The following is a 23,550-nucleotide window of genomic DNA, read 5'->3' on the forward strand; positions in this document are numbered from 1 at the left end:
ATTTCCTTCTGCAAAATAAAATATTCACAACCATAGTTTTGGCAAGATAACACAGACCAAGCTGAGATGTGTAAATATTAGGTCAAGAACCAACTGCCATGACCCAAATCACAGCATAATGTAACAGTAAATATAGATACTAGTTCAGTATCAAGAGTAAAGCATGGCCAAAGACAGGATGCCGGTTCATGTTAAAATGATTGCTGTTTAATTGATTAACTTAATGTACAAACAAGTGCTAAAAATATTTTTCATAACTGGCTAACCACAACATAACAGTTGTGGTCCCACACTGAATTTAACAGATTACAGACACACCGACACCAAAGACAGCGTATAGGAAGCGTGATTAAAATAAAGATACTGTTCCAGCTTTAGCAGCGACTGCATTCCCAGTAAACGCTGCATGTCAACCAATCAGAAAGTACCTTTACATTGTGCAATCTGTAATGCTTCAGCAATACAGATTGAATAGAGCCACTACAGAATACTTCAAAACACATGAATACATATTACTCTGTTGGAAATAGTGGTTTCAAAGATCAAGTGAAAGACGACATTCTGGAACATGTATTTTCATTCCATTTTGAAAACATGGCAAGTGGGGTTGTCTTGTTTGGATATGTTGAACACCGCTCTGCTTAGTAGGGTACATTGATCAGAATAAAGCAAAGTCACTGTAGGCTATACAATAGACATCAAACTCCAAAATATTCTTCATTACAAGGCATAGTGAAGAATCCAGAGCACATTGAGCATTCAAAATGCACTAAGCTGAGCCTGATATTACAGAGAGCTGCAGGTTTCTTTCCTATAGAACACCATGACCCAGATAGTCTTGCACTGTGGTTAACGTCACTATGTACATTTACTCAAGGCAGTAATTAAACTGTTGGGTATGGTGGATGTTATATTACAAGTGGTTGAATAGCAGATCTCCAATACATTTGCGCAATCTGCTTAAATCAGTTCCCAGTTATTCTTACACATGCAATGTGAGCCAATTACACACAAATCCAGAACAGTTTAGAGGGAAAATGTGTCACATAAACATGACTCATCTCTGAAAATAGACATAACATTGTAAGCATGTATTTTCCCCATTTAACTTCATTAAAACTAGATGCATTTACATTCTTTTAAATAAATATTTCATTGTCTTCTCTACAATATAACTCCAACACAATATAAATAGGCTATAAGTGCAAATAAAGATTCCAAAGCTGGATCATGAGTCCTTGATCACTCAAAGAACTAGCACACTTTACAAAATAAGTATACTACATCAATTCCATGGTCTCCTTATAAAACCAACCTTTTTAAATGAACCTGACATTTACACAATTAAAGACCAAGGCCAATGATTAGAGCTAAAGTTAGTGAGCGCCCATTGATTCTCCGAACCCGATGTTGTTCATGAACTCCAGATTACATTCAACACATCTGCAACCTAGTCTATGAAACCAGTGTTGACCTTTGGTGGTACGACTTTATCAAGACATTGGTGTCAAACTGCATGATATATTGTGAGTTTTTTTTTTATATTGCAAAGGATATGATTTCCTTAAATCTTATTTCAGAGGGGGTAAAACTGGCTTTGTGATGCATGGTCGCTCTAAAGAGCAGCTTCCATACATATGTGGGACTTTTAACATCAGAATGTAGGCAATGAGATGAGGCAGGCTTAGATTAAGAAAAAGTGATATGTGAAGTACACTGGAAACATGAAGTTATTAACTAATCAAGTAAGGCCACTCCTCATGCACAAGCTTCCAAATGGGAGAGAACCAATACATTGGTCATGAGGTTCCTAATCATCACATAATAAAGCTTCCTTTGAAAGGATATGAATCATTCCCGGTAATTGGGAAGGGCTGCTGCATTCATAAGCGGGAGGGTAGTAGATGATTCGGAGGCACCGTCACAGCAGCCAGTTCTCTGTGACTCCTTTCTCAATGAAGCAGGAGACGACTAAGGCAAATTAGGCTACTTGGCACTAAAAACAAAAACAAAACATCAAAATAAAATTGTTAGACAACTCCTGAAAAAATATTTATTTATATACTGATAATAACTATCTACCCAGCTAAACAAAAACCAACATGGACCTGTGGAACACAAACTGGATAAAATCTGTTGGACTTTGACACATATCACTGAACAGCTGCCACATGTCAGCTTGAAACAAAGTTTGAGATCATTATGTTTCAGTTCAAGGTTCATGCTCACCCTTCAAAAAAACTAAACATTTTGCATTTCACTGCCAATTCATTCTCAAATCACATTCCACCAACCTTTTCTTATTAAATAAAAACTGTGTGCTCAGAAGCCTTCTTACCATGGCAGAGGATGCTACAACTCATTATCTTCAGAGTTTTTAGTGGCCACATTTGATGAGTAGCCACCTCGAGAGCTGTAACCCAGAAGTCGAGCACCGGTCATCATCCGCCATTTCTCAACCTTAGAAAACCGCCACCATTGCCCACCACCTAAGTGACTACCCCTCTAGACCTCTTCAATGACACACACCAACCAGCTCAATGCTAAAAGAGCAATACACTTCTGACATGGCCATTGTCTTCACTTTGCTCCACTACTGTGACTGGTGTATTGATATCAAAACACCAGAAAGCTTTACAAACGTAAATTATGCAGCTTTGGCAGAAACCGGCATCAGTGGTAACAGTGCAAGAACACATGCAACTGAGCTCCAAACATTTATGAAGAAAAGAGGGAGGAGCCATGACAAAGCAAGCTTTGGTTGGATGTTAGTTAATGAAATGAGAACTTCTTACCTTTGTTTAACTTTGTAGACTGCAAATACTGCACCAAAAATAATGGCTAGAAAGAAAAATAAATATGAACCCATAAGGTATTATTCTGTTTAACATCAGAGGCAGTTCCTTTTTACTTGGCATACATTTTAAAACCAAAACATTCCTGCTCCTTTTCCCTTATTGTGAATATAATGAAAAAATAATATTGGTATGCCAGTAACAATAGCAAATTATTATTAAATAACTCAGACTGCACAAGAAACATAAAGTCTATACATTTGTGAGTATGTTAGACAATTATTTAATAGTACAGCAACTAGTACACAATAGTTGAACGATAACTTGATTTGAAAAGAAAGTTGCCAATCCAATGAAACTCTTCAGAAGAATAGTTCTGCGAATTTGACCAAATTCCCACTTATTAGCATGACGCTAATGTTAGACTGTAATAGAGTACAGTATCTTCCTTGATTGATGTTGTTATCCACATAGCATGTCATTCAAAAATAACATCTGCTGCAACTTACCAAGTCCACCTACAACACAGCCTGCTATTACCCCAGTGTTGTCTGTAAATAAATAAGCATACACAGAAGGAAGGTGACATGAATTTGCAGTGAAGATGACTCATCAATAGTCTAAATACTGCTTGAACCATCAAAACATTCCATCCTGTTGTGCAACAATCGATAGATAACATTAGGGATGGGCAGGGTTATTCAAATATGAATAGAGTTGTAGATATTGGACAGTGAGCTCTGAAAAATAACCTCAATTAGTCAAGCTACTTTAGCTAGCTAGCTTAACCACAATTTGATGCAGTCAAGGCACTATCAGATGGTATGATAACTTAAGGCAGCAACAAGTTTGTCGAACTAGCGCGAGTCGGTTTGGCTACTTTCTCGGTCTTGCTCTCCCCTCTGTGCCACACAGACGGTCAGATCGCAGCACACAGGCTCTCTCTCGTCATGCGAGCATTGAAGTAAACAGAAATAACACCAACATTTTCTTTAAAACATCTATTTCGACTCTCCGGATATCTGAAAATATGATATTATTTGAATACTGAAATAATTTCAAATGCCCATCCTTACATCACCAACCGACTGCATTGTCGGGGGCTCATAAGTAAGCATTTCACTGTTGTATTCGGCACATGTGACTAATAAAATGTTATTTGATTTAGATAGATGGCATCTGGGGCACAGCTTACTGTTGGCCTTTGGGGTTAGATCAGTGGGACGGGGTACACGATCTGTAACATAAAGAAGTGACATTGGGGTTAACACATACACTAATACAACATTCTGATGTTGGATAAAACAAATCAAAACAATGTAGTGAAAGAATGGAGGTGGTGTTAAGTGTTAGAGCTCGGCGATATGGGAAGAAAATATTCATATTGCGATACATTTCCTGAATTGATGCGATACACATTATGAACTTATTGTTCTATTGTTAAGTCTATATTTATTATCATCCTTTAAACTAAACTACCAGTGCGATGGTTGTAGCCATCAATTGTCCCATTAACAATCATCCATATTAGCAAAAATGTCATTTCACATTTCTGTAGTAGAGGCTACTTAACGTAATGAACGATATCAACAAAACGCGATATGGTCGCTGTAGAGAAGTTTATCATTCCAGCTCTAGTTAGTGGCATGGCATACTAGTCAACAAACTGGAGTTACATTTCAACACATTATTTCCGTGTTAGAGGCCATGAGCTCACATAGCTCAAGGTAGGATTCAGCCGTTTGTGAGGACAGAGTGAGGATAACTTCATGCATTTGATATGGGTTAAGATTTTCTCCATGACCACTTGACAGGTACATTGTTACATATATTCAGATCACAATCAATCCTTTGTTTCAGGTGAAGGAGAGTCTGATGGAGAAAAGACACCATAAACTACCACTGGATGCCGTCCAGATTACATTTGAATGTATAATTCAAGTGTCAATGGAAGTTTAGACAAATAACTAGGGGAATTTAGTGAGCATACTAGGCTGTGTATACCACACAGAACCAATGACGATTCTTCACCTCAGCCAGAGACTGACATTAACTTGGTGTTAAGGTCATTCAAAAGCCTCAGACTATTACCACAAAGGATCAAAGGTTAGGCTAATACAATGAGTTAATGTGTTCGGTGACAAAGTGTTGGCATAATATCTTCTCTCTGTCAACACTAAAACAAATATGTGAAGGTCATTCAGCTGTACAACAGGCACTCTGATTTCCTGTAGGCTAGGTAATGATAGGGGTCAGAAGCAAAGCCATCGCAAGCACACATACATACATACATACATATGTGGACACCGCTTCAAATGAATGGGTTAAAAGGTGCGTAAAAATCGAGAACACAGCCATGCAATCTCCATAGACAAACATTGGCAGTAGAATGGCTTACTGAATCACAAATGGCCATGATTGGGAGTCCCAGGGGGCCAGCATTGTCCGAGTTTGGCCGGTGCAGGCCGTCATTGTAAATAATTTGTTCTTAAATCGACTTGCCTAGTTAAATAAAAGGTTCAAATAAAATAAAATACTGAAGGAGCTCAGTAACTTTCTATGTGGCACCGTCATAGGCTGTTATTGTGAAGTGGAAACATCTAAGAGCAAAAAAAAAAAAAGTTCCAAAATGCCTCTGGAAGCCACGTCAGCTTCATGAAATGGGTTTCCATGGCCAAGAAGCCACACACAAGCCTAAGATCACCATGCGCAATGCCAAGCGTTGGCTGGAGTGATGTAAAGCTTGCCGCCATTGGACTCTGGTTCAGTGGCAACACGTTCTCTGGAGTGATGAAACATGCTTCACCATCTGGCAGTCTGACGGACAAATCTGGGTTTGACAGATGCCTGGAAAACACTACCTGCCCGAATGCATAGGGACAACTGTAACGTTTGGTGGAGGAGGAATAATGGTCTGGGGCTGTTTTTCATGGTTCGGGCTTAGTTCCAGTGAAGGGAAATCTTAACGCCACAGCATAAAATTACATTCTAGACGATTCTGTGCTTCCAACTTCTGTGGCAACCGTTTGGGCATGGACCTTTCCTGTTTCAGCATGACAATGCCCCTGTGTAAAGCACATTTTTTAAATGTATGGCACATGAGACACCCGTCTGATTCACGCCTGTCTGGATCCATTGCGGAGCCCGCAGGGAAGGCACACCAGTATCTCCAGTGGTACATTTACCGTTAATTACCATAATCTCTAATCGACAATGTTAATTTGGTTACGGTATTTTCAGTTAATGCATTCAAGAATATGCATATAATTGTCAGATTAGGATAGAAAACACTCTAAAGTTTCCAAAACTGTCAAAATATTGTCTGTGATATTATTATAATATATATATAAGTTTCTTATAATCAATCCTCAGGATAAAATATATATATATATTTTATCCTGAGGATTGATTATAAAAAACGTTTGACATGTTTCTGTGGACATTATGGATAGTATTTGGAATTCGTCTGCGTTGTCGTGACCGCTCTTTCCTGTGGATTTCTGAACATACCTTTGTTTGTTTATTTTTATATCCAAAATAACACGCCAATCTTTATGGATCAAAAGGAACATTTGTGTAACTGGGAGTCTCGTGAAAGGTAAACAATTAATTTGATTGCTTTTCTGATTTGTGACCAAACTACTTGATGCTAAGTGTACATAATGTTTTGTTGAGCGATCGATAAACTTACAAATGCTTGGATTGCTTTCACTGTAAAGCATATTTTCTAAATCTGACACGACAGGTGGATTAACAAAAGGCTAAGCTGTGTTTTTCTATATTGCACTTGTGATTTCATGAATATAAATATTTTCAGTAATATTCATTGAATGTGGCGCTATGCAATGTAGCGGTTGTTGATGACAATTATCCCGTTAACGGGATTGCAGCCATAACAAGTTAACAACAAGCTAAGCTGTGTTTTCCTATATTGCACTTGTGATTTCATGAAAATTAAATATGTTTAGTAATTTAATTTGATTTTGGCGCGCTGCAATTCAGCGGAGCGGGTGTTGATGAAAAAAATCCCACTAATGGGATGGGGTGCGTCAAGAAGTTAATGTCCCATTGGTAGTCTTCCCAGTAACTTGTCCATTTTATTGTCAAAAGATTGCATGTTTGCATGCAGAATTGAGGGGGTTTATTCAATAACCTCCGAATTTTCAGAAGTCAGCCTGCTCTCCGGCCTCTTTCTCCGCCTCTTCACACAGATCACTGGGGTCGGGGCCTGTTCCCGAGGAGCCACATATCCTCCGCCTCGGGCTCGTCAGAGCCATGAAAGAAAAATTATTATATTAGTCCATGGTGAGTAATCGCAGTCCTGATGTCTAGAAGTTATTTTCGGTCATAAGAGACTGTAGCGGCAACGTTATTATGTACAAAGAGTAAAAAAAATTATAAAAAGTTAAACGCAGATTAACTTCTTGCGACTAGGGGGCGATATTTAAATGTTTGGATGAAAAACGTTCCCGTTTTAAACAAGAAATTTTATCACAAAAAGATCCCCGACTATGCATATAATTGACAGCTTTGGATAGAAAACACTGACGTAACCAAAACTGCAAAGATAGTCTGTGAGTGCAACAGAACTGATGTTACAGGTGAAACCCAGATAAAAATCCAACCAGGAAGTGCTGTATTTTTTGAAACCGCCTCATGCCAATGACTCCTTATATGGCTGTGAATGAGCTACGAATGAGCTTACGTTTTCCACGTATTCCCCAAGGTGTCTACAGCATTGTGACGTCTTTTTACGCATTTCCGTTGAAGAATAGCCGTAAGGGACCATATTTAGCAAGTGGTCACATGGTGTCACCCGCAGAAAATCTTGCGTAAAATACTGAAGTAGCCATTTTTCCAATCGCTTCTTATGAGAAACCAATTGCCTCGACTGATATATTATCGAATATATATGTTAAAAACACCTTGAGGATTGATCCTAAACAACGTTTGCCGTGTTTGTCGATATTATGGAGCTAATTTGGAAAAAAGTTTGGCGTTGTAGTGGTAGCATTTTCCGGTCGATTTCTCAGCCAAGCATGATGAACAAACGGGAGCAATTTCGCCAACAAAAATATATATTTTTTGCTATCTAACTGGGAGTCTCCTGAGTGAAAACATCCGAAGTTCTTCAAAGGTAAATGATTTAATTTGGTTGCTTTTCTTATTTTCATGAAAATGTTGCCTGCTGCCAGCAGAGCCTAGCATAGCATTATGCCATGATATACTTACACAAATGCTTGTCTAGCGTTGGCTGTAACGCATATTTTGAAAATCTGAGATGACAGTGTGATTAACAAAAGGCTAAGCTTGTGTTTGAATAGATTTCATTTGCGGATCCGGGATTGCTAGTCGCAAAATGTTAAACAAAAAATAATTGGTTGTGGGCACGTAAAATGTCTGCCTTCTGCTTAGGCGCCATATTACAATCTTGTTAGTGCTAGTTTGACCACCTGAAGGCATCTTTGAGAAGCATTTGATAGCCTTCAACAGTAACTGTACTAGAGAATTTAAAACATTTTTAAGAACATAGTATATGGGACTGATTAAGAAATGTTGCTTAATTAATTTGATTAATATTATGGTGTTTCTATACCAAGAAAAACCCTTCAGGTTTCCGTTAAGATGGAACGGAAAATATGGTGTTGACGATCAGGAGTAGGCTACAGTACTGGCCTATTTAGTTAACTTCTTTGGGACTGGGGGGGTGGGGCAGTATTGACTAGCTTGGATAAAAAGGTGCCCAGAGTAAACTGCCTGCTACTCAGGCCTAAAAGCTAGAATATGCATATAATTAGTAGATTTGGATAGAAAACGCTCGGAAGATTCTAAAACTGTTTGAATGATGTCTGTGAGTATAACAGAACTCATGTGGCAGGCAAAAACCTGAGAAAAAAAATCCAACCAGGAAGTGGGGAAACCTGAGGTTTGTAGTTTAAGTCATTGCCTATCGAATATACAGTGTCTATGGGGTCATATTGCACTTCCTAAGGCTTCCACTAGATGTCAACAATCTTTAGAATCTTATTTGAGGCTTCTACTGTGAAATGGGGGTGAATGAGAGCTGATTCAACCAGTGGCATGAGCTGACCACGCGCACACACGTGAGAGCGACCTGCGTTCCCATTGCATTTCTGAAGACAAAGGAATTTTCCGGTTGGAACATTATTGAAGATTTATGTTAAAAACATCAGAAAGATTGATTCTATACATCGTTTGACATGTTTCTACGGGCTGTAATGGAACTTTTTGACTTTGTCTGGACCTAGTGATCGCGCCTCATGAATTTGGATTACTGGACTAAACGCGAACAAAAAGGAGGTATTTCGACATTTTTGTTGAAGATCAAAGGTAAGTGAATATTTATAATGCTATTTCTGACTTCTGTTGACTCCAACATGGCGGATATCTGTATGGCTTGTTGTGTCTGAGCGCTGTACTCAGATTATTGCACGGTGTGCTTTTTCCGTAAAGTGTTTTTGAAATCTGACACAGCGGTTGCATTAAGGAGAAGTGGATCTAAAATTCCATTCATAACACTTGTTATGAACACTTATGTTTTTCTGTAAATTGATGTGGCTCTCTGCAAAAATCACTGGATGTTTTGGAACTACTGAACATAATGCGCCAATGTTAACAGATTTTTGGATATAAATATGCACTGTATCGAACAAAACATACATGTATTGTGTAACATGAAGTCCTATGAGTGTCATCTGATGAAGATCAAAGGTTAGTGATTCATTTTCTCTATTTCTGCTTTTTGTGACTCCTCTCTTTGGCTGGAAAAATGGCTGTTTTTCTGTGACTAGGTGCTGACCTAACAATCGTTTGGTGTGCTTTCGTCATAGCCTTTTTGAAATCGGACACTGTGGCTGGATTTACAACAAGTGTATCTTTATAATGGTGTAAAATTATTGTATGTTTAAGGAATTTTAATTATGGGATTTCTGTTTTGAATTTGGTGCCCTGCAATTTCACTGGCTGTTGTCGAGGTGGGACGCTACTGTCCCACTTGTACCAAAGAGGTTAACACCCCCTATGACCTCGTTTCCACAGCAACCAGTGATCTGGGTCAACAGCATCAATGGGATCAACTTTTTTTCTACGACTACAAATCCTTTTCTTGTCGTCAAATCCCTGCCAAGTCAGGTAACCTAAGCGCTTCCAAATATGGAGTTGCAGGTTTGCTATATCTGTCATCTTTGTGCATCTCTTATGTGCAAATCTATATGGCAGTCATTTTACTTAAGGACCTTGGAAATGCAGTTATATATATATAAAAAAATATTGTAATATATCCATTTACAAATACAAAAAAGGTGTTTGTTTTTGGATAGTGAACTGCATTTGTGGATAGTGATTTACATTTGTGAATTGGTACTTATTTTGTACTGATCATGATACACAAATACAAAATGCATGCTGTGAGTTGATATCATGATATTGATGCCATACGCTCCTGTCAATCTTGAGTAACAACAAACCTGATTATGCATAAAACTAGGCCTAAGCTACCTGGCCTAGGCTACCCGGCCTGCACAGTGCAGGCTTACAAAAATGTGCCCGTTTGGGGATCTGAAACTATATCTGATTGTCTTAACGCACAATCACTGTGGAGCTTCTAAAAGTAATTGTTCTTCGCCTCAAAAAGCAAGTAAACAAAGTCCGTTTTTACATTCATTGAGAATGAAAATAGCTCCTCAATGTAGCATAATTGAAAAATCTTTAAAAAAGGCCTCGCATTAAAAAAGTCCTCGCTGATTACTTATCCTCACTGAGGCCCCAGCATATTTCATACAAGGTTGCAAGTTCACTAGTGCAAGCTTCAGGCAGGACCCAAGTTAAATATTTGATACAATGTTTCAAGTTCCTTGCAAACAGGCCATGCATAGCCAATGTGATTTATAGGATATTTATTTTGATCAGGATATTTTCTACCTGCGGCGCTGCAAAGTTTTTATTTGTTGGCTTTATGTAGGCTATTTTTACATATTGGCAATGGCAATAGAAGTTCCTTTACATTTCTATCATTTGCATTTAGATAGAATTTTGATTAACCACATGACATTGAGTTTCAGATATGAAGACTATTTTAAATTAAATGAAAGCGTTCCACAAAAATCTGCATATGAAAACCATAACTGGCACGCAGATCAGGAATAGTTTATGATTCTGGTTAGATGTGTGTCTTAGTTTTTAATTGCAGTGCTTAAAGCATCAGGCAAAGTAGTCTACACATAGGTGATTTTATTCAAACATAGAGTGTCTATATAGGTAAAAATGCATGTTTTAAAATTTCGACCAATCGACTCAGTCTATCCAATAATTTAATTTGGGGGTTGGGGACAGCCCTAAAACACACACACAAGATTCAAATGGACTCTACCTTGGATTGTGGTTCTCTTTGTAGTAGTGGGATTTGTGGTAGTCAGAAGGGCTATAAAGACATGACATACAATTAGGCCAGTAAATTAACTATTCTTGTGCAGTCTGTCACAACACTTTACTGCTGTGATCACTCAAATGCTTTAGTCAGCCAGTGTGGTCTGAGTAGTAGAATGGTATTGGACAAGATGGTCAACCTCCCAAAGTGTGAAAGTAGCAGAGGTCAATGGAAGGTAATTTTAAATGGGTAAAATATTGAACTTCAACACCAGTTTGTCATCAATCGTAACCAGCTTTGCTACTAAAAATGCAGAGGCCAATATCAAGGAATGGATCAAAAACAGAACAGAAATAGATGGAAACTAAAATGACCAAATCCAAACTTATAATGCATACAGAGAAAATAAATACTTGAGATTGCTATGCATATGGTGAAAAATAACAAAATAAATACTTGAGATTGCTATGCACAAGCATGCATATGGTGAAAAATAACAATTAGCATGAACATGAATTCAAATACCATCTTGCCTCATGAAAAGTAATTGTGTTTATATGAGTAGAGGTCAGTTCCATAAAAAAAGCCAGTTTGTCGACACATTGGTCTTCTGGTCATGAACACCAAATGATGCAAAATTTCTGAGCTAAAGTATACACTGAATTGTGTTAAATAACAAACAGTGAAATCAGTCTTACCTTTGCATGTTGGGTAAGGAGCTGACCAGCCTTCTATGTCACAGGTCAGACTGGCTTTTCCCTCCATCTCATATCCAGCATTACACCTATACGTCACAAAAGACATGTACGTATAGGGGGGACGGCCGTCAATCCGAACACCATTCACAACAACAGGAGGAAGACATGACACCACTGCAGACATAAACAAAGAGATCTCATTAGCTGCTGTTTTGAGGTGAACAACATGACAAAAGTATATTATTTATTGGTTTTAGACTACTTGAAGCAATAAACAATGTTGTTATAATCACCCATTTATGAATAATGCAACTAATTATTATCTATCAAATAAATAGGGTAGATTCTATTGAAACCTACTTCCTCTGAGCTCAATGTTGCATCATGGTTATTAGATTAGGCCTACACATTAAACATGCTTTAGACTGCTTGATTGCCTGTCTCATGCACATCTGTGATAATGTTTGATTTTATTAAGCTAGATACTGTGATATTTACACATTTATCTTTCAGAGGAGGTCATCTGGAACTTGATCATGACTGTGTGGTGGAGGAAAAAAGTGGAAGCCCAAATAGATTTTATCAGTTTAAGCAACTTGTGTCAAACTCATTCCATGGGAGGCTGAATGTCTGCGGGTTCTCCTCCCTTGTACTTGATTGATGAATTAAGGTCACTAGTTAGTAAGGAACTCCCCCTCATCTGCTCATCTTAATTAAAAGGAAAACCAGTAGACCCTCCATGGAGGGTGAGTTTGACACCCCTGGTGTAAGCAGTTCATTATTGTTTTATTAACAATCATACTTATAAAAACAGGGGAAAAGGAAAGCTTTCAACATACTTTTACACTCCGGTGGAGCTGGCTGGAATTCTCCATTCTCACTGCAGGTTATGTATTTAGTTCCAACCAGAGTGTAATCCTTCTCACAGTCATATTGCACTACACTTCCATAGTCATACGTATCATCAGGTGGGACAACAGGCCCACCGTTGACAATGTTTGGGGGCTTTCCACACTTCACCACTGCAGATTAGAGCACAACAGCAGTTATGAAGAGATGACTCAGGCACATGCACAGAACTGTTAATGTTATTTTCACTTGACACGCTCCTTCAGATTACCAACCTTCACATACAGGAACTCTGCCATCCCAGCCTCCAGCCATACAGGTCCTTACACCGCTGCCCACAAGCACATAGCTGAAATATAGAAAGATTAGACAATACGAGACACTTTTTACAACTTTGCTTTCAGGATAGTAAGGGTTACAACAGAGACTGTTCACAGCTCTGATCAAAATAGTAATAACAGATGAAATTGAAATACTTTTTGTTTAGCTTTTAGGGAGGAGAAGTTTGATTAAGGCCTATTTGGAAAAATCACTAAATTAGGCCAACAAATGGACAGCTTTGTGAAAATGTTGACATGTTAATTCTAAAAAAATAAAATAAAACATTGAATAACATCTAAGACTGAAGAAAGCACTGACCCAGTGTTACAGGTAGCAACTACCTGGTCTCCAAACAAGATCCCCTCAGAGAGATTAAACTGGCCGTTCATCACTTCTCCTGGGCTGCCACACGACTTCCCTGAAACAACCATAGAGAAAACCAGTCAGACTTTCAAAATGACAGAGTGAGAAAGAGTTTAATGTTAGCACAAAACAGGTTAGAATTCCAGGCTAGTATTTCAATTAGATTTAAGGATGGGCAATGAATATATCAAGTTGAGTGGGTAAGTAAAAACTGGAAATATTTACAAGAATATGGCACAAATTTCCAGAACAAAAATAAATAGACGATTATATTACTTTCGCATTTCAGTTTCACTTCACTCCACACGCCAGCAGTACAGGTGACTGGCGTAGATCGTCCTGTACTGGCATATCCAATTGCACACTGAAAAGTGACTTTTGCGCCATCTACAAATGTCTCTTGCGTGATGAAGGCATCTGACAAAACCATGTTTGGCCCTCCTATGGGTTTGGTACAGTTTTTAGCTGAAAGAAGTGGAGACAAAATGGAATTCTGTTAATGACCAAGATGAACAAATACAGGAGACAACATTTTCAATTCAACCCACAAACTGTTGTAGTTTAAGCTTTAAACCACCATCTAGACAGAGAGAGATAAAAAGAAATAGGATTCTATACAGAAATGACCCCACCTTGGACAGTGAGAACAATCAAGGCCAGCTGGACCATCCATATCGTCAAGGGCCAACAGATGTTTGAGGGCTGCATGACATTATTTTCCTGTAACAAGCAGCAGCACACAATTTCCTGGATTGGTTGGTTTGCTTGTACTGCAAAGTTTTTTTCAGATCGCCACCTACGTAGACGAATTTCTCTAAATATCCACTTGCCGTAATCACGCTGTTGAGAAGGAAAAACACACACTGTCATACAAAAATCTTTGAGTTAGGGTAGCCATACAGATAACTAACTTTAGCTAGCCTAACTGGTAACGTTACTAGTGAAGCCTGGGACAAAGCACAATCAAACTTGCCCAAAACAATGTAACTGCCATGGAAACGCGTGGGGGAAAGGGCCATGGGGGAAATATCCCGAATCTCCTCATTGCCCCAAGCAAAATGTACCTACATTTAGGCTATTGTTTGTGTGAATTTCAGACTGTGGGGGATTACACTTGTATGGATGTTTACCCCAACACATGTTCATGTCATCATTGACATGACTACCAATATCTGTATGCTAGCTATGCTAACCAGCTTATACAAACAGGAGTAAGCATTTAGCATTCACTTCTAAATCTGAAAAAGGGACAACTATGTTATACAGCGAAAAACAGCCCAATGCAATATACACTGCTCAAAAAAAATAAAGGGAACACTTAAACACCACAATGTAACTCCAAGTCAATCACACTTCTGTGAAATCAAACTGTCCACTTAGGATGCAACACTGACAATAAATTTCACATGTGCTGTGTGAAAATGGAAATGGAATAGACAACAGGTGGAAATTGTAGGCAATTAGCAAGACACCCCCAATAAAGGAGTGGTTCTGCAGGTGGTGACCACAGACCACTTCTCAGTTTCTATGCTTCCTGGCTGATGTTTTGGTCACTTTTGAATGCTGGCGGTGCTTTCACTCTAGTGGTAGCATGAGACGGAGTCTACAACCCACACAAGTGGCTCAGGTAGTGCAGCTCATCCAGGATGGCACATCAATGCGAGCTGTGGCAAGAAGGTTTGCTGTGTCTGTCAGCGTAGTGTCCAGAGCATGGAGGCGCTACCAGGAGACAGATCAGTACACCAGGAGCTGTGGAGGAGGCCGTAGGAGGGCAACAACCCAGCAGCAGGACCGCTACCTCCACCTTTGTGCAAGGAGGAGCAGAAGGAGCACTGCCAGAGACCTGCAAAATTACCTCCAGCAGGCCACAAATGTGCATGTGTCTGCTCAAACGGTCAGAAAACAGACTCCATGAGGGTGGTATGAGGGCCCGACGTCCACAGATGGGGGTTGTGCTTACAGCCCAACACCGTGCAGGACGTTTGGCAAATTCGCCACTGGCGCCATGTGCTCTTCACAGATGAAAGCAGGTTCACACTGACTACGTGACAGAGTCTGGAGACACTGTGGAGAACGTTCTGCTGCCTGCAACATCCTCCAGCATGACCGGTTTGGCAGTGGGTCAGTCATGGTGTGGGGTGGCATTTCTTTGGGGGGGCCGCACAGCCCTCCATGTGCTCGCCAGAGGTAGCCTGACTACCATTAGGTACCGAGATGAGATCCTCAGACCCCTTGTGAGACCATATGCTGGTGCGGTTGGCCCTGGGTTCCTCCTAATGCAAGACAATGCTAGACCTCATGTGGCTGGAGTGTGTCAGCAGTTCCTGCAAGAGGAAGGCATTGATGCTATGGACCGCCCGTTCCCCAGACCTGAATCCAATTGAGCACATCATGTCTCGCTCCATCCACCAACGTGGCGTTGCACCACAGACTGTCCAGGAGTTGGCGGATGCTTTAATCCAGGTCTGGGAGCATGCCCAGGCGTTGTAGGGAGGTCATACAGGCACGTGGAGGCCACACACACACACTACTGAGCCTCATTTTGACTTGTTTTAAGGACATTACATCAAAGTTGGATGAGCCTGTAGTGTGGTTTTCCACTTTAATTTTGAGTGTGACTCCAAATCCAGACCTCCATGGGTTGATACATTTGATTTCCATTGATAATTTGTGTGATTTTGTTGTCAGCACATTCAACTATGTAAAGAAAAAAGTATTTAATAAGAATATTTCATTCATTCAGATCTAGGATGTGTTATTTTAGTGTTCCCTTTATTTTTTTGAGCAGTGTATATAGACCAAATTATTTGGACAACCATACAAATGAGTGGATTCGGCTATTTCAGCCACACTTGATGCTGACGGTTTATAAAATCGAGTGTACAGCAATGCAATCTTTATAGACAAACATTAGCAGCCTTACGGAAGAGCTCAGTGACTTTCAACGTGGCACTGTCATAGGATGCCACATTTCAAACAAGTCAGTTGGTCAAATTTCTGCCATTGGACTCAGTGGCAACAAGTTCTCTGGAGTGATGAAACATGCTTCACCATCTGGCAGTCCGACGGACAAATCTGGGCTTGGCAGATGCCAGGAGAACGCTACCTGCCCAAATGCATAGTGCCAACTGTAAAGTTTAGTGGAGGGGAGTGTGTCCTGGTTCGGGCTTAGCCCCTTAGTTCCAGTGAAGGGAAATCTTAACGCTATAGCATAAAATGATATTCTGGACAATTCTGTGCTTCCAACTTTGTGACAACCGTTTGGGAAATACCCTTTCCTGTTCCAGCATGAGGAATGCCTCTGTGCACAAAGAGAGGTCCATACAGAAAGCGTGTCGAGATCGGTGTGGAAGAACTTGACTGGCCCGCACAGAGCCCTGACCTCATCCCCATCGAACACCTTTGGGACAAATTGGAGCACCAACTGCGAGCCAGGCCTAATCGCCCAACATCAGTGCCCAACCTCACTAATCCAAGCAAGTCCCCGCAGCAATGTTTCAACATCTAGTGGAAAGCCTTCCCAGAAGATGGATGGATAAAAGTGGGGACCAACTCCATATTAAATACCCATGATTTTGGAATGAGATGTTCGACGAGCATGCACTACATGACCAAAAGTATTTCCAAAATCAGACTTGAGTAATTAGTTACGGTTTTCCATTACATCTAGAGCATTTGTGACTGTAGCAGGAGCTAGCAACCATTTCATTCATTTTTTTGCCGACCTTCACTGACACCTGTCATATTCAATGCGTGTTGCACGTTCGTATATTCATCAGTTATTCAGCACTCTGACACACAAACGAGAGTTCTCTGAAATCAGAGTAGATAGCCAAAATGAATTTACAAAGTTTATTCTCAAAGTCGCGGGGATGTCACGTCCTACTTTTATCAGTACACTCATAACCTAAGAATGACAAAATATCTATTAAATCAAATAACCGTATGTCGCAAATAAGCCATACATGTTTTTGTTGACCAGATTCAACACTCCATACAAAGTCATTTTTTGGTGAGCGAAAAATCGCCACCTGCTGGAGGGAGACAGATTCTCCGCTGAGTTGGGCCCCTCTCTTTGGGTGTGTTCGTAAATTTACTCTGGTATCTACTACTATTTCAGATAACTCTCGTCTGAGTCTGCCAGAGCACAAGAATGCGCAACACCAGTTGAATGTTGGCAAAAATACTTAATTAAAATTGTTGCCAGCAGTACAGTTACAACGCTCTAGATAACATGAAAACAGTCTAATCAGCTCTGCTAGTGCGAGTAAAATTGTCAGTGTGCAGTGTTCTCTCGGTGTCTGGAAGTAGCTAGCAAGCTAGCCAACTTTTGCCAGTTAGCTTGGGTGCTTAACCGACGTGAGGTCAGAATGGTCGAATCAACCCCACTTCTCGGCCAGAGTGCACTCACGAGTAGGCTGGACAATGGAACAAGTCAAAATTCACCCAAGGATGAAAAACGGCCAAAGAATGTTGAACAATGACTGTTCTGGCTGTTTAAAAATCAGTCACATATTGAAAAAGAGGACAGGGACATTTTTTTGTTTGTTTAGGGTATACACCTTTTTCTGGAGAAGAAAATCATTAACCATGGAGCAGAAACATTTTGAATTTGATGGCTATGTGCCAGCCATCGCTAATACTGTGACAGGGAACCCAAACCGGCTGCGTGCGTGCGCCATCGTGCATAAATGTATTTTGTCCCCCCACAACAAATGCGATCATGACATGCAGGTTGAAAAACTCAACCAATTACATTAAATTTGGGGACAGGTCAAAAGGCATTAAACATGTATGACAATTTAGTTACCTAGCTTGCACAGGCAACTAATTTGTCTTATTTAGCTAGCTTGCTGTTGCTAGCTCATTTGTCCTGGGATAAACATTGAATTTTTATTTTACCTGAAATGCACAAGGTCCTTTACTCCGACAATTAATCCACACATAAAACTGTCAACCGAATCATTTCTAGTCATCTCTCCTCCTTCCAGGCTTTTTCATCTTTGACCTTAACGTAAACTCACCCCATTCCATACAAATGTGCACAACCGCAACATTCAAACGAGGCAACAAAGAAAACTAATGGGACTGTAGCGACTGTGTTGACGTCAAAATCTGGGGTGTGAACTAGGTTTCTACTCAAGCGTTGATCAACAAATCAAATCGTATTTGTTATACACACATGGTTAGCAGATGTTAATGCGAGTGTAGCAAAATGCTTGTGCTTCTAGTTCCGACAATGAAGTAATAACCAACAAGTAATCTAGCTAACAATTCCAAAACTACTACCTTATAGACACAAGTGTAAGGGGATAAAGAATATGTACATAAAGATATATGAATGAGTGATGGTACAGAGCGGCATAGTCAAGATACAGTAGATGGTATTGAGTACAGTATACACATATGAGATGAGTATGTAAACAAAGTGGAATAGTTAGTGGCTAGTGATACATGTATTACATAAAGATGCAGTAGATGAAATAGAGTACAGTATATACCTATACATATGAGATGAATAATGTAGGGTATGTAAACATTATATTAGGTAGCATTGTTTAAAGTGGCTAGTGATATATTTTACATAATTTCCCATCAATTCCCATTATTAAAGTGGCTGGAGTTGAGTCAGTGTGTTGGCAGCAGCCACTCAATGTTAGTGGTGGCTGTTTAACAGTCTGATGACCTTAAGATAGAAGCTGTTTTTCAGTCTCTCTGTCCCAGCTTTGATGCACCTGTACTGACCTCGCCTTCTGGATGATAGCGGGGTGAACAGGCAGTGGCTCGGGTGGTTGTTGTCCTATATGATCTTTATGGACTTCCTGTGACATCGGGTGGTGTAGGTGTCCTGGAGGGCAGGTTGTTTGCCCCCGGTGGTGCGTTGTGCAGACCTCACTACCCTCTGGAGAGCCTTACGGTTGTGGGCGGAGCAGTTGCCGTACCAGGCGGTGATACAGCCCGACAGGATGCTCTCGATTGTGCATCTGTAGAAGTTTGTGAGTGCTTTTGGTGACAAGCCGAATTTCTTCAGCCTCCTGAGGTTGAAGAGGCGCTGCTGCACCTTCTTCACGATGCTGTCTGTGTGGGTGAACCAATTCAGTTTGTCTGTGATGTGTACGCCGAGGAACTTAAAACTTACTACCCTCTCCAATACTGTCCCATCGATGTGGATAGGAGGGTGTTCCCTCTGCTGTTTCCTGAAGTCCACAATCATCTCCTTAGTTTTGTTGACGTTGAGTGTGAGGTTATTTTCCTGACACCATACTCCGAGGGCCCTCACCTCCTCCCTGTAGGCCGTCTCGTCGTTGTTGGTAATCAAGCCTACCTACCTTGTGTCGTCCGCAAACTTTATGATTGAGTTGGAGGCGTGCGTGGCCACACAGTCGTGGGTGAACAGGGAGTACAGGAGAGGGCTCAGAACGCACCCTTGTGGGGCCCCAGTGTTGAGGATCAGCGGGGTGGAGATGTTGTTGCCTACCCTCACCACCTGGGGGCGGCCCGTCAGGAAGTCCAATACCCAGTTGCACAGGGCGGGGTCGAGACCCAGGGTCTCGAGCTTGATGACGAGCTTGGAGGGCACTATGATGTTAAATGCCAAGCTGTAGTCGATGAACAGCATTCTCACATAGGTATTCCTCTTGTCCAGATGGGTTAGGGCAGTGTGCAGTGTGGTTGAGATTGCATCGTCTGTGGACCTATTTGGGCGGTAAGCAAATTGGAGTGGGTCTAGGGTGTCAGGTAGGGTGGAGGTGATATGGTCCTTGACTAGTCTCTCAAAGCACTTCATGATGACGGAAGTGAGTGCTACGGGGCGGTAGTCGTTTAGCTCAGTTACCTTAGCTTTCTTGGGAACAGGAAAAATGGTGGCCCTCTTGAAGCATGTGGGAACAACAGACTGGGATAGGGATTGATTGAATATGTCCGTAAACACACCAGCCAGCTGGTCTGCGCATGCTCTGAGGGCGCGGCTGGGGATGCCGTCTGGGCCTGCAGCCTTGCGAGGGTTGACACGTTTAAATGTTTTCCTCACGTCGGCTGCAGTGAAGGAGAGTCTGCATGTTTTGGTTGCGGGCCGTGTCAGTGGCACTGTATTGTCCTCAAAGCGGGCAAAAAAGTTATTTAGTCTGCCTGGGAGCAAGTCATGGTAATGGCACTATAGTATTGGAGAAAAGTTGGAAAAAAAAAAAAAAAAAAAAAAAAAAAAAACTGACCCTCCGTTACATCGTGATGTGTCATGTCGTAACGTACAGCACTCATAAAGCAACTATTTCTGTCTTACGATCTCCATCCACCAGGTGTAGCACAGTAATTTTGTGTGTCATCACTGCATGCGATCATCATTCCCAAAGCCGCTGTTTACTTCTAAGATCACTTTAGCACCGCACTAAAAACCGATTCAAATTCGACACAAACCTTCAAAATAGGTATGTATTCACACATTATATAAACTCTTTATAGTGTTTTATTTACATTTAGAGGCGATTAGGTGACGAGTTGGACAGATCGAGTGAAAAAAAGCAATTTTCCCACAAAACATCTCTCCTTTTCACTATCACGCATTAGCTTCGCTTCCCCACCTGCCATTTTTTAAAAGACCCGACGCGGCTCATTGCCTGCTTGAATTATGCAGAAACGGGCAGCGTTTAGGTCATGTAATTGAATCTGTTGGAAAGGGGAGAAATTGTGCTTTACAATGGCATTGACATCACAGTTGATCTGGAAGTATTACGTTTTTGGGGCGCTAAAATAAGGGCAATTGTACGGACCAAGGCGATGTACGAGTTTACGTTATATGGTGATTGGCATCTAAACTTTCATAGCATTACCACAACAACGGCAAAACAGTTAGTCTTTCAATCACCCACGTGGGTATAACCAATGAGGAGATGGCACGAAAGGCAGGACTTGCACCGCGATAAGCGTCAGAAATAGGAATTACTTCTATTTTAGCCCTTGGCAACGCAGACGCTCGTTGGCTCAATAATCGAATAACAATAATTGCACACAAAGTACACTTTTTTATTTTTTTTTATTTTTATTTCACCTTTATTTAACCAGGTAGGCTAGTTGAGAACAAGTTCTCATTTGCAACTGCGACCTGGCCAAGATAAAGCATAGCAGTGTGAACAGACAACAACACAGAGTTACACATGGAGTAAACAATTAACAAGTCAATAACACAGTAGAAAAACAAAGGGGGGAGTCTATATACAATGTGTGCAAAAGGCATGAGGTAGGCGAATAATTACAATTTTGCAGATTAACACTGGAGTGATAAATGATCAGATGGTCATGTACAGGTAGAGATATTGGTGTGCAAAAGAGCAGAAAAATAAATAAATAAAAACAGTATGGGGATGAGGTAGGTGAAAATGGGTGGGCTATTTACCAATAGACTATGTACAGCTGCAGCGATCGGTTAGCTGCTCAGATAGCTGATGTTTGAAGTTGGCGAGGGAGATAAAAGTCTCCAACTTCAGCGATTTTTGCAATTCGTTCCAGTCACAGGCAGCAGAGTACTGGAACGAAAGGCGGCCAAATGAGGTGTTGGCTTTAGGGATGATCAGTGAGATACACCTGCTGGAGCGCGTGCTACGGATGGGTGTTGCCATCGTGACCAGTGAGCTGAGATAAGGCGGAGCTTTACCTAGCATGGACTTGTAGATGACCTGGAGCCAGTGGGTCTGGCGACGAATATGTAGCGAGGGCCAGCCGACTAGAGCATACAAGTCGCAGTGGTGGGTGGTATAAGGTGCTTTAGTGACAAAACGGATGGCACTGTGATAGACTGCATCCAGTTTGCTGAGTAGAGTGTTGGAAGCCATTTTGTAGATGACATCGCCGAAGTCGAGGATCGGTAGGATAGTCAGTTTTACTAGGGTAAGCTTGGCGGCGTGAGTGAAGGAGGCTTTGTTGCGGAATAGAAAGCCGACTCTTGATTTGATTTTCGATTGGAGATGTTTGATATGAGTCTGGAAGGAGAGTTTGCAGTCTAGCCAGACACCTAGGTACTTATAGATGTCCACATATTCTAGGTCGGAACCATCCAGGGTGGTGATGCTAGGCGGGGATGCGGGTGCAGGCAGCGATCGGTTGAAAAGCATGCATTTGGTTTTACTAGCGTTGCCAATAATAAGGTAGCCGAGGAAAGCAGAAAGGTCTAAATGCCAACAATAGCGAGGCAGGCATTGTGACACAGAACAATCGGCTGGGAATAGAACATTCGGAAGGCGAGTCCAATAGAACTAATGAGCTGGCAGGGTGAAAAAAATTCACTAAAATTGGGCATGTATTTTTCGCGATTTACTATAGAACTACGGCAAGCAGCTGGGACATATAGTAATATTACTTAATTAACTGTGTTCCACGACGCATGCAATTACATCTATTTTTATAAAAGCGTTACAAATGGAACGTGTCCAGCCTATACACAGATAGCTAAACCGCCCAAAGTATTCGCAACCCAACTCCACCGTGATGCTAACGGTACAACAGCTAACTAATTAGCCAGGCTAGCAAAACCATAGTCAAATAGTATCTACTGCGTTACCTAGCTTTGTTATTTTGTATTTTCGTGATTTTATTGAAAATAGTTCAGCAGTATGGCACGAGGGGTGTGACATGTTATGGCCAAAAGAGAACAGCAATGGCGTATTGTAGGCACTAACTCCGCCATGCCATGGTTCGTTGGGAAAAGCCTATAGACAGAGAGGAAGAGGTATTGTGTTTGTAAATTCACTCTGGAGTGCCAGAGTGCGCTCTGGGCGTTCGTAAATTCAGAGCGTTGTCAATTGTCCATTTGTAAATTCAGAGCGTTTTCGCTCTCTGACTAGTCGTATTTGATCAACTCCATTGATGTCTAGTTTGAGGAAACACTCGGATATTGTAGCTGGATCAGCTTGCTACCGTGTTAGTGTCCATTGCTAGCTAGCACTTTCTCTAATTTCCAATAATGATAATCTATGGTATTTGGAAGTCTTACCTTATTGTTCAAATGGTCTGTCCACTTTCTTCAAAAAGCTGCTCCGTCGAATATGTATTCTAACTCACTGTTCTGGCTTCTTCTTCTATGCTATCATGGCGGTCCGCAAACAATCGACAATCGTTTAAGTGCATGCCGCCACCTACTGGGCTGGAA

At 40.9% G+C, this 23,550-nt stretch overlaps 1 protein-coding gene across 7 annotated transcripts; it reads right to left on the reverse strand.

Annotated features, from left to right (window-relative positions):
• Positions 1–185: 185 nt before the first annotated feature.
• LOC118966083 (complement receptor type 1-like) lies at positions 186–23,550 on the reverse strand. 7 transcript variants are annotated; one of them, XM_036988565.1, is made up of 13 exons: positions 23,395–23,550; positions 14,045–14,252; positions 13,689–13,877; positions 13,368–13,467; positions 13,004–13,077; positions 12,719–12,901; positions 11,880–12,053; positions 11,185–11,235; positions 3,991–4,032; positions 3,305–3,346; positions 2,796–2,841; positions 2,339–2,413; positions 186–1,996 (listed from the first exon to the last, which is right to left on the reverse strand). In XM_036988565.1, exons 2-12 carry the CDS (start codon positions 14,118–14,120, stop codon positions 2,353–2,355), a joined length of 1,038 nt encoding a protein of 345 aa, XP_036844460.1. In that variant the 5' UTR covers positions 14,121–14,252; positions 23,395–23,550; the 3' UTR covers positions 186–1,996; positions 2,339–2,352. The 7 variants fall into 7 exon arrangements, with proteins under 7 accessions (XP_036844460.1, XP_036844461.1, XP_036844463.1 ...); XM_036988566.1 differs by having other exon boundaries at positions 14,045–14,132; positions 23,395–23,519; XM_036988568.1 differs by lacking the exon at positions 11,185–11,235.

The sequence above is a fragment of the Oncorhynchus mykiss genome, chromosome 9 (assembly GCF_013265735.2).
Source record: "Oncorhynchus mykiss isolate Arlee chromosome 9, USDA_OmykA_1.1, whole genome shotgun sequence".
In the NCBI taxonomy this organism is placed as follows: Eukaryota; Metazoa; Chordata; class Actinopteri; order Salmoniformes; family Salmonidae; genus Oncorhynchus; species Oncorhynchus mykiss.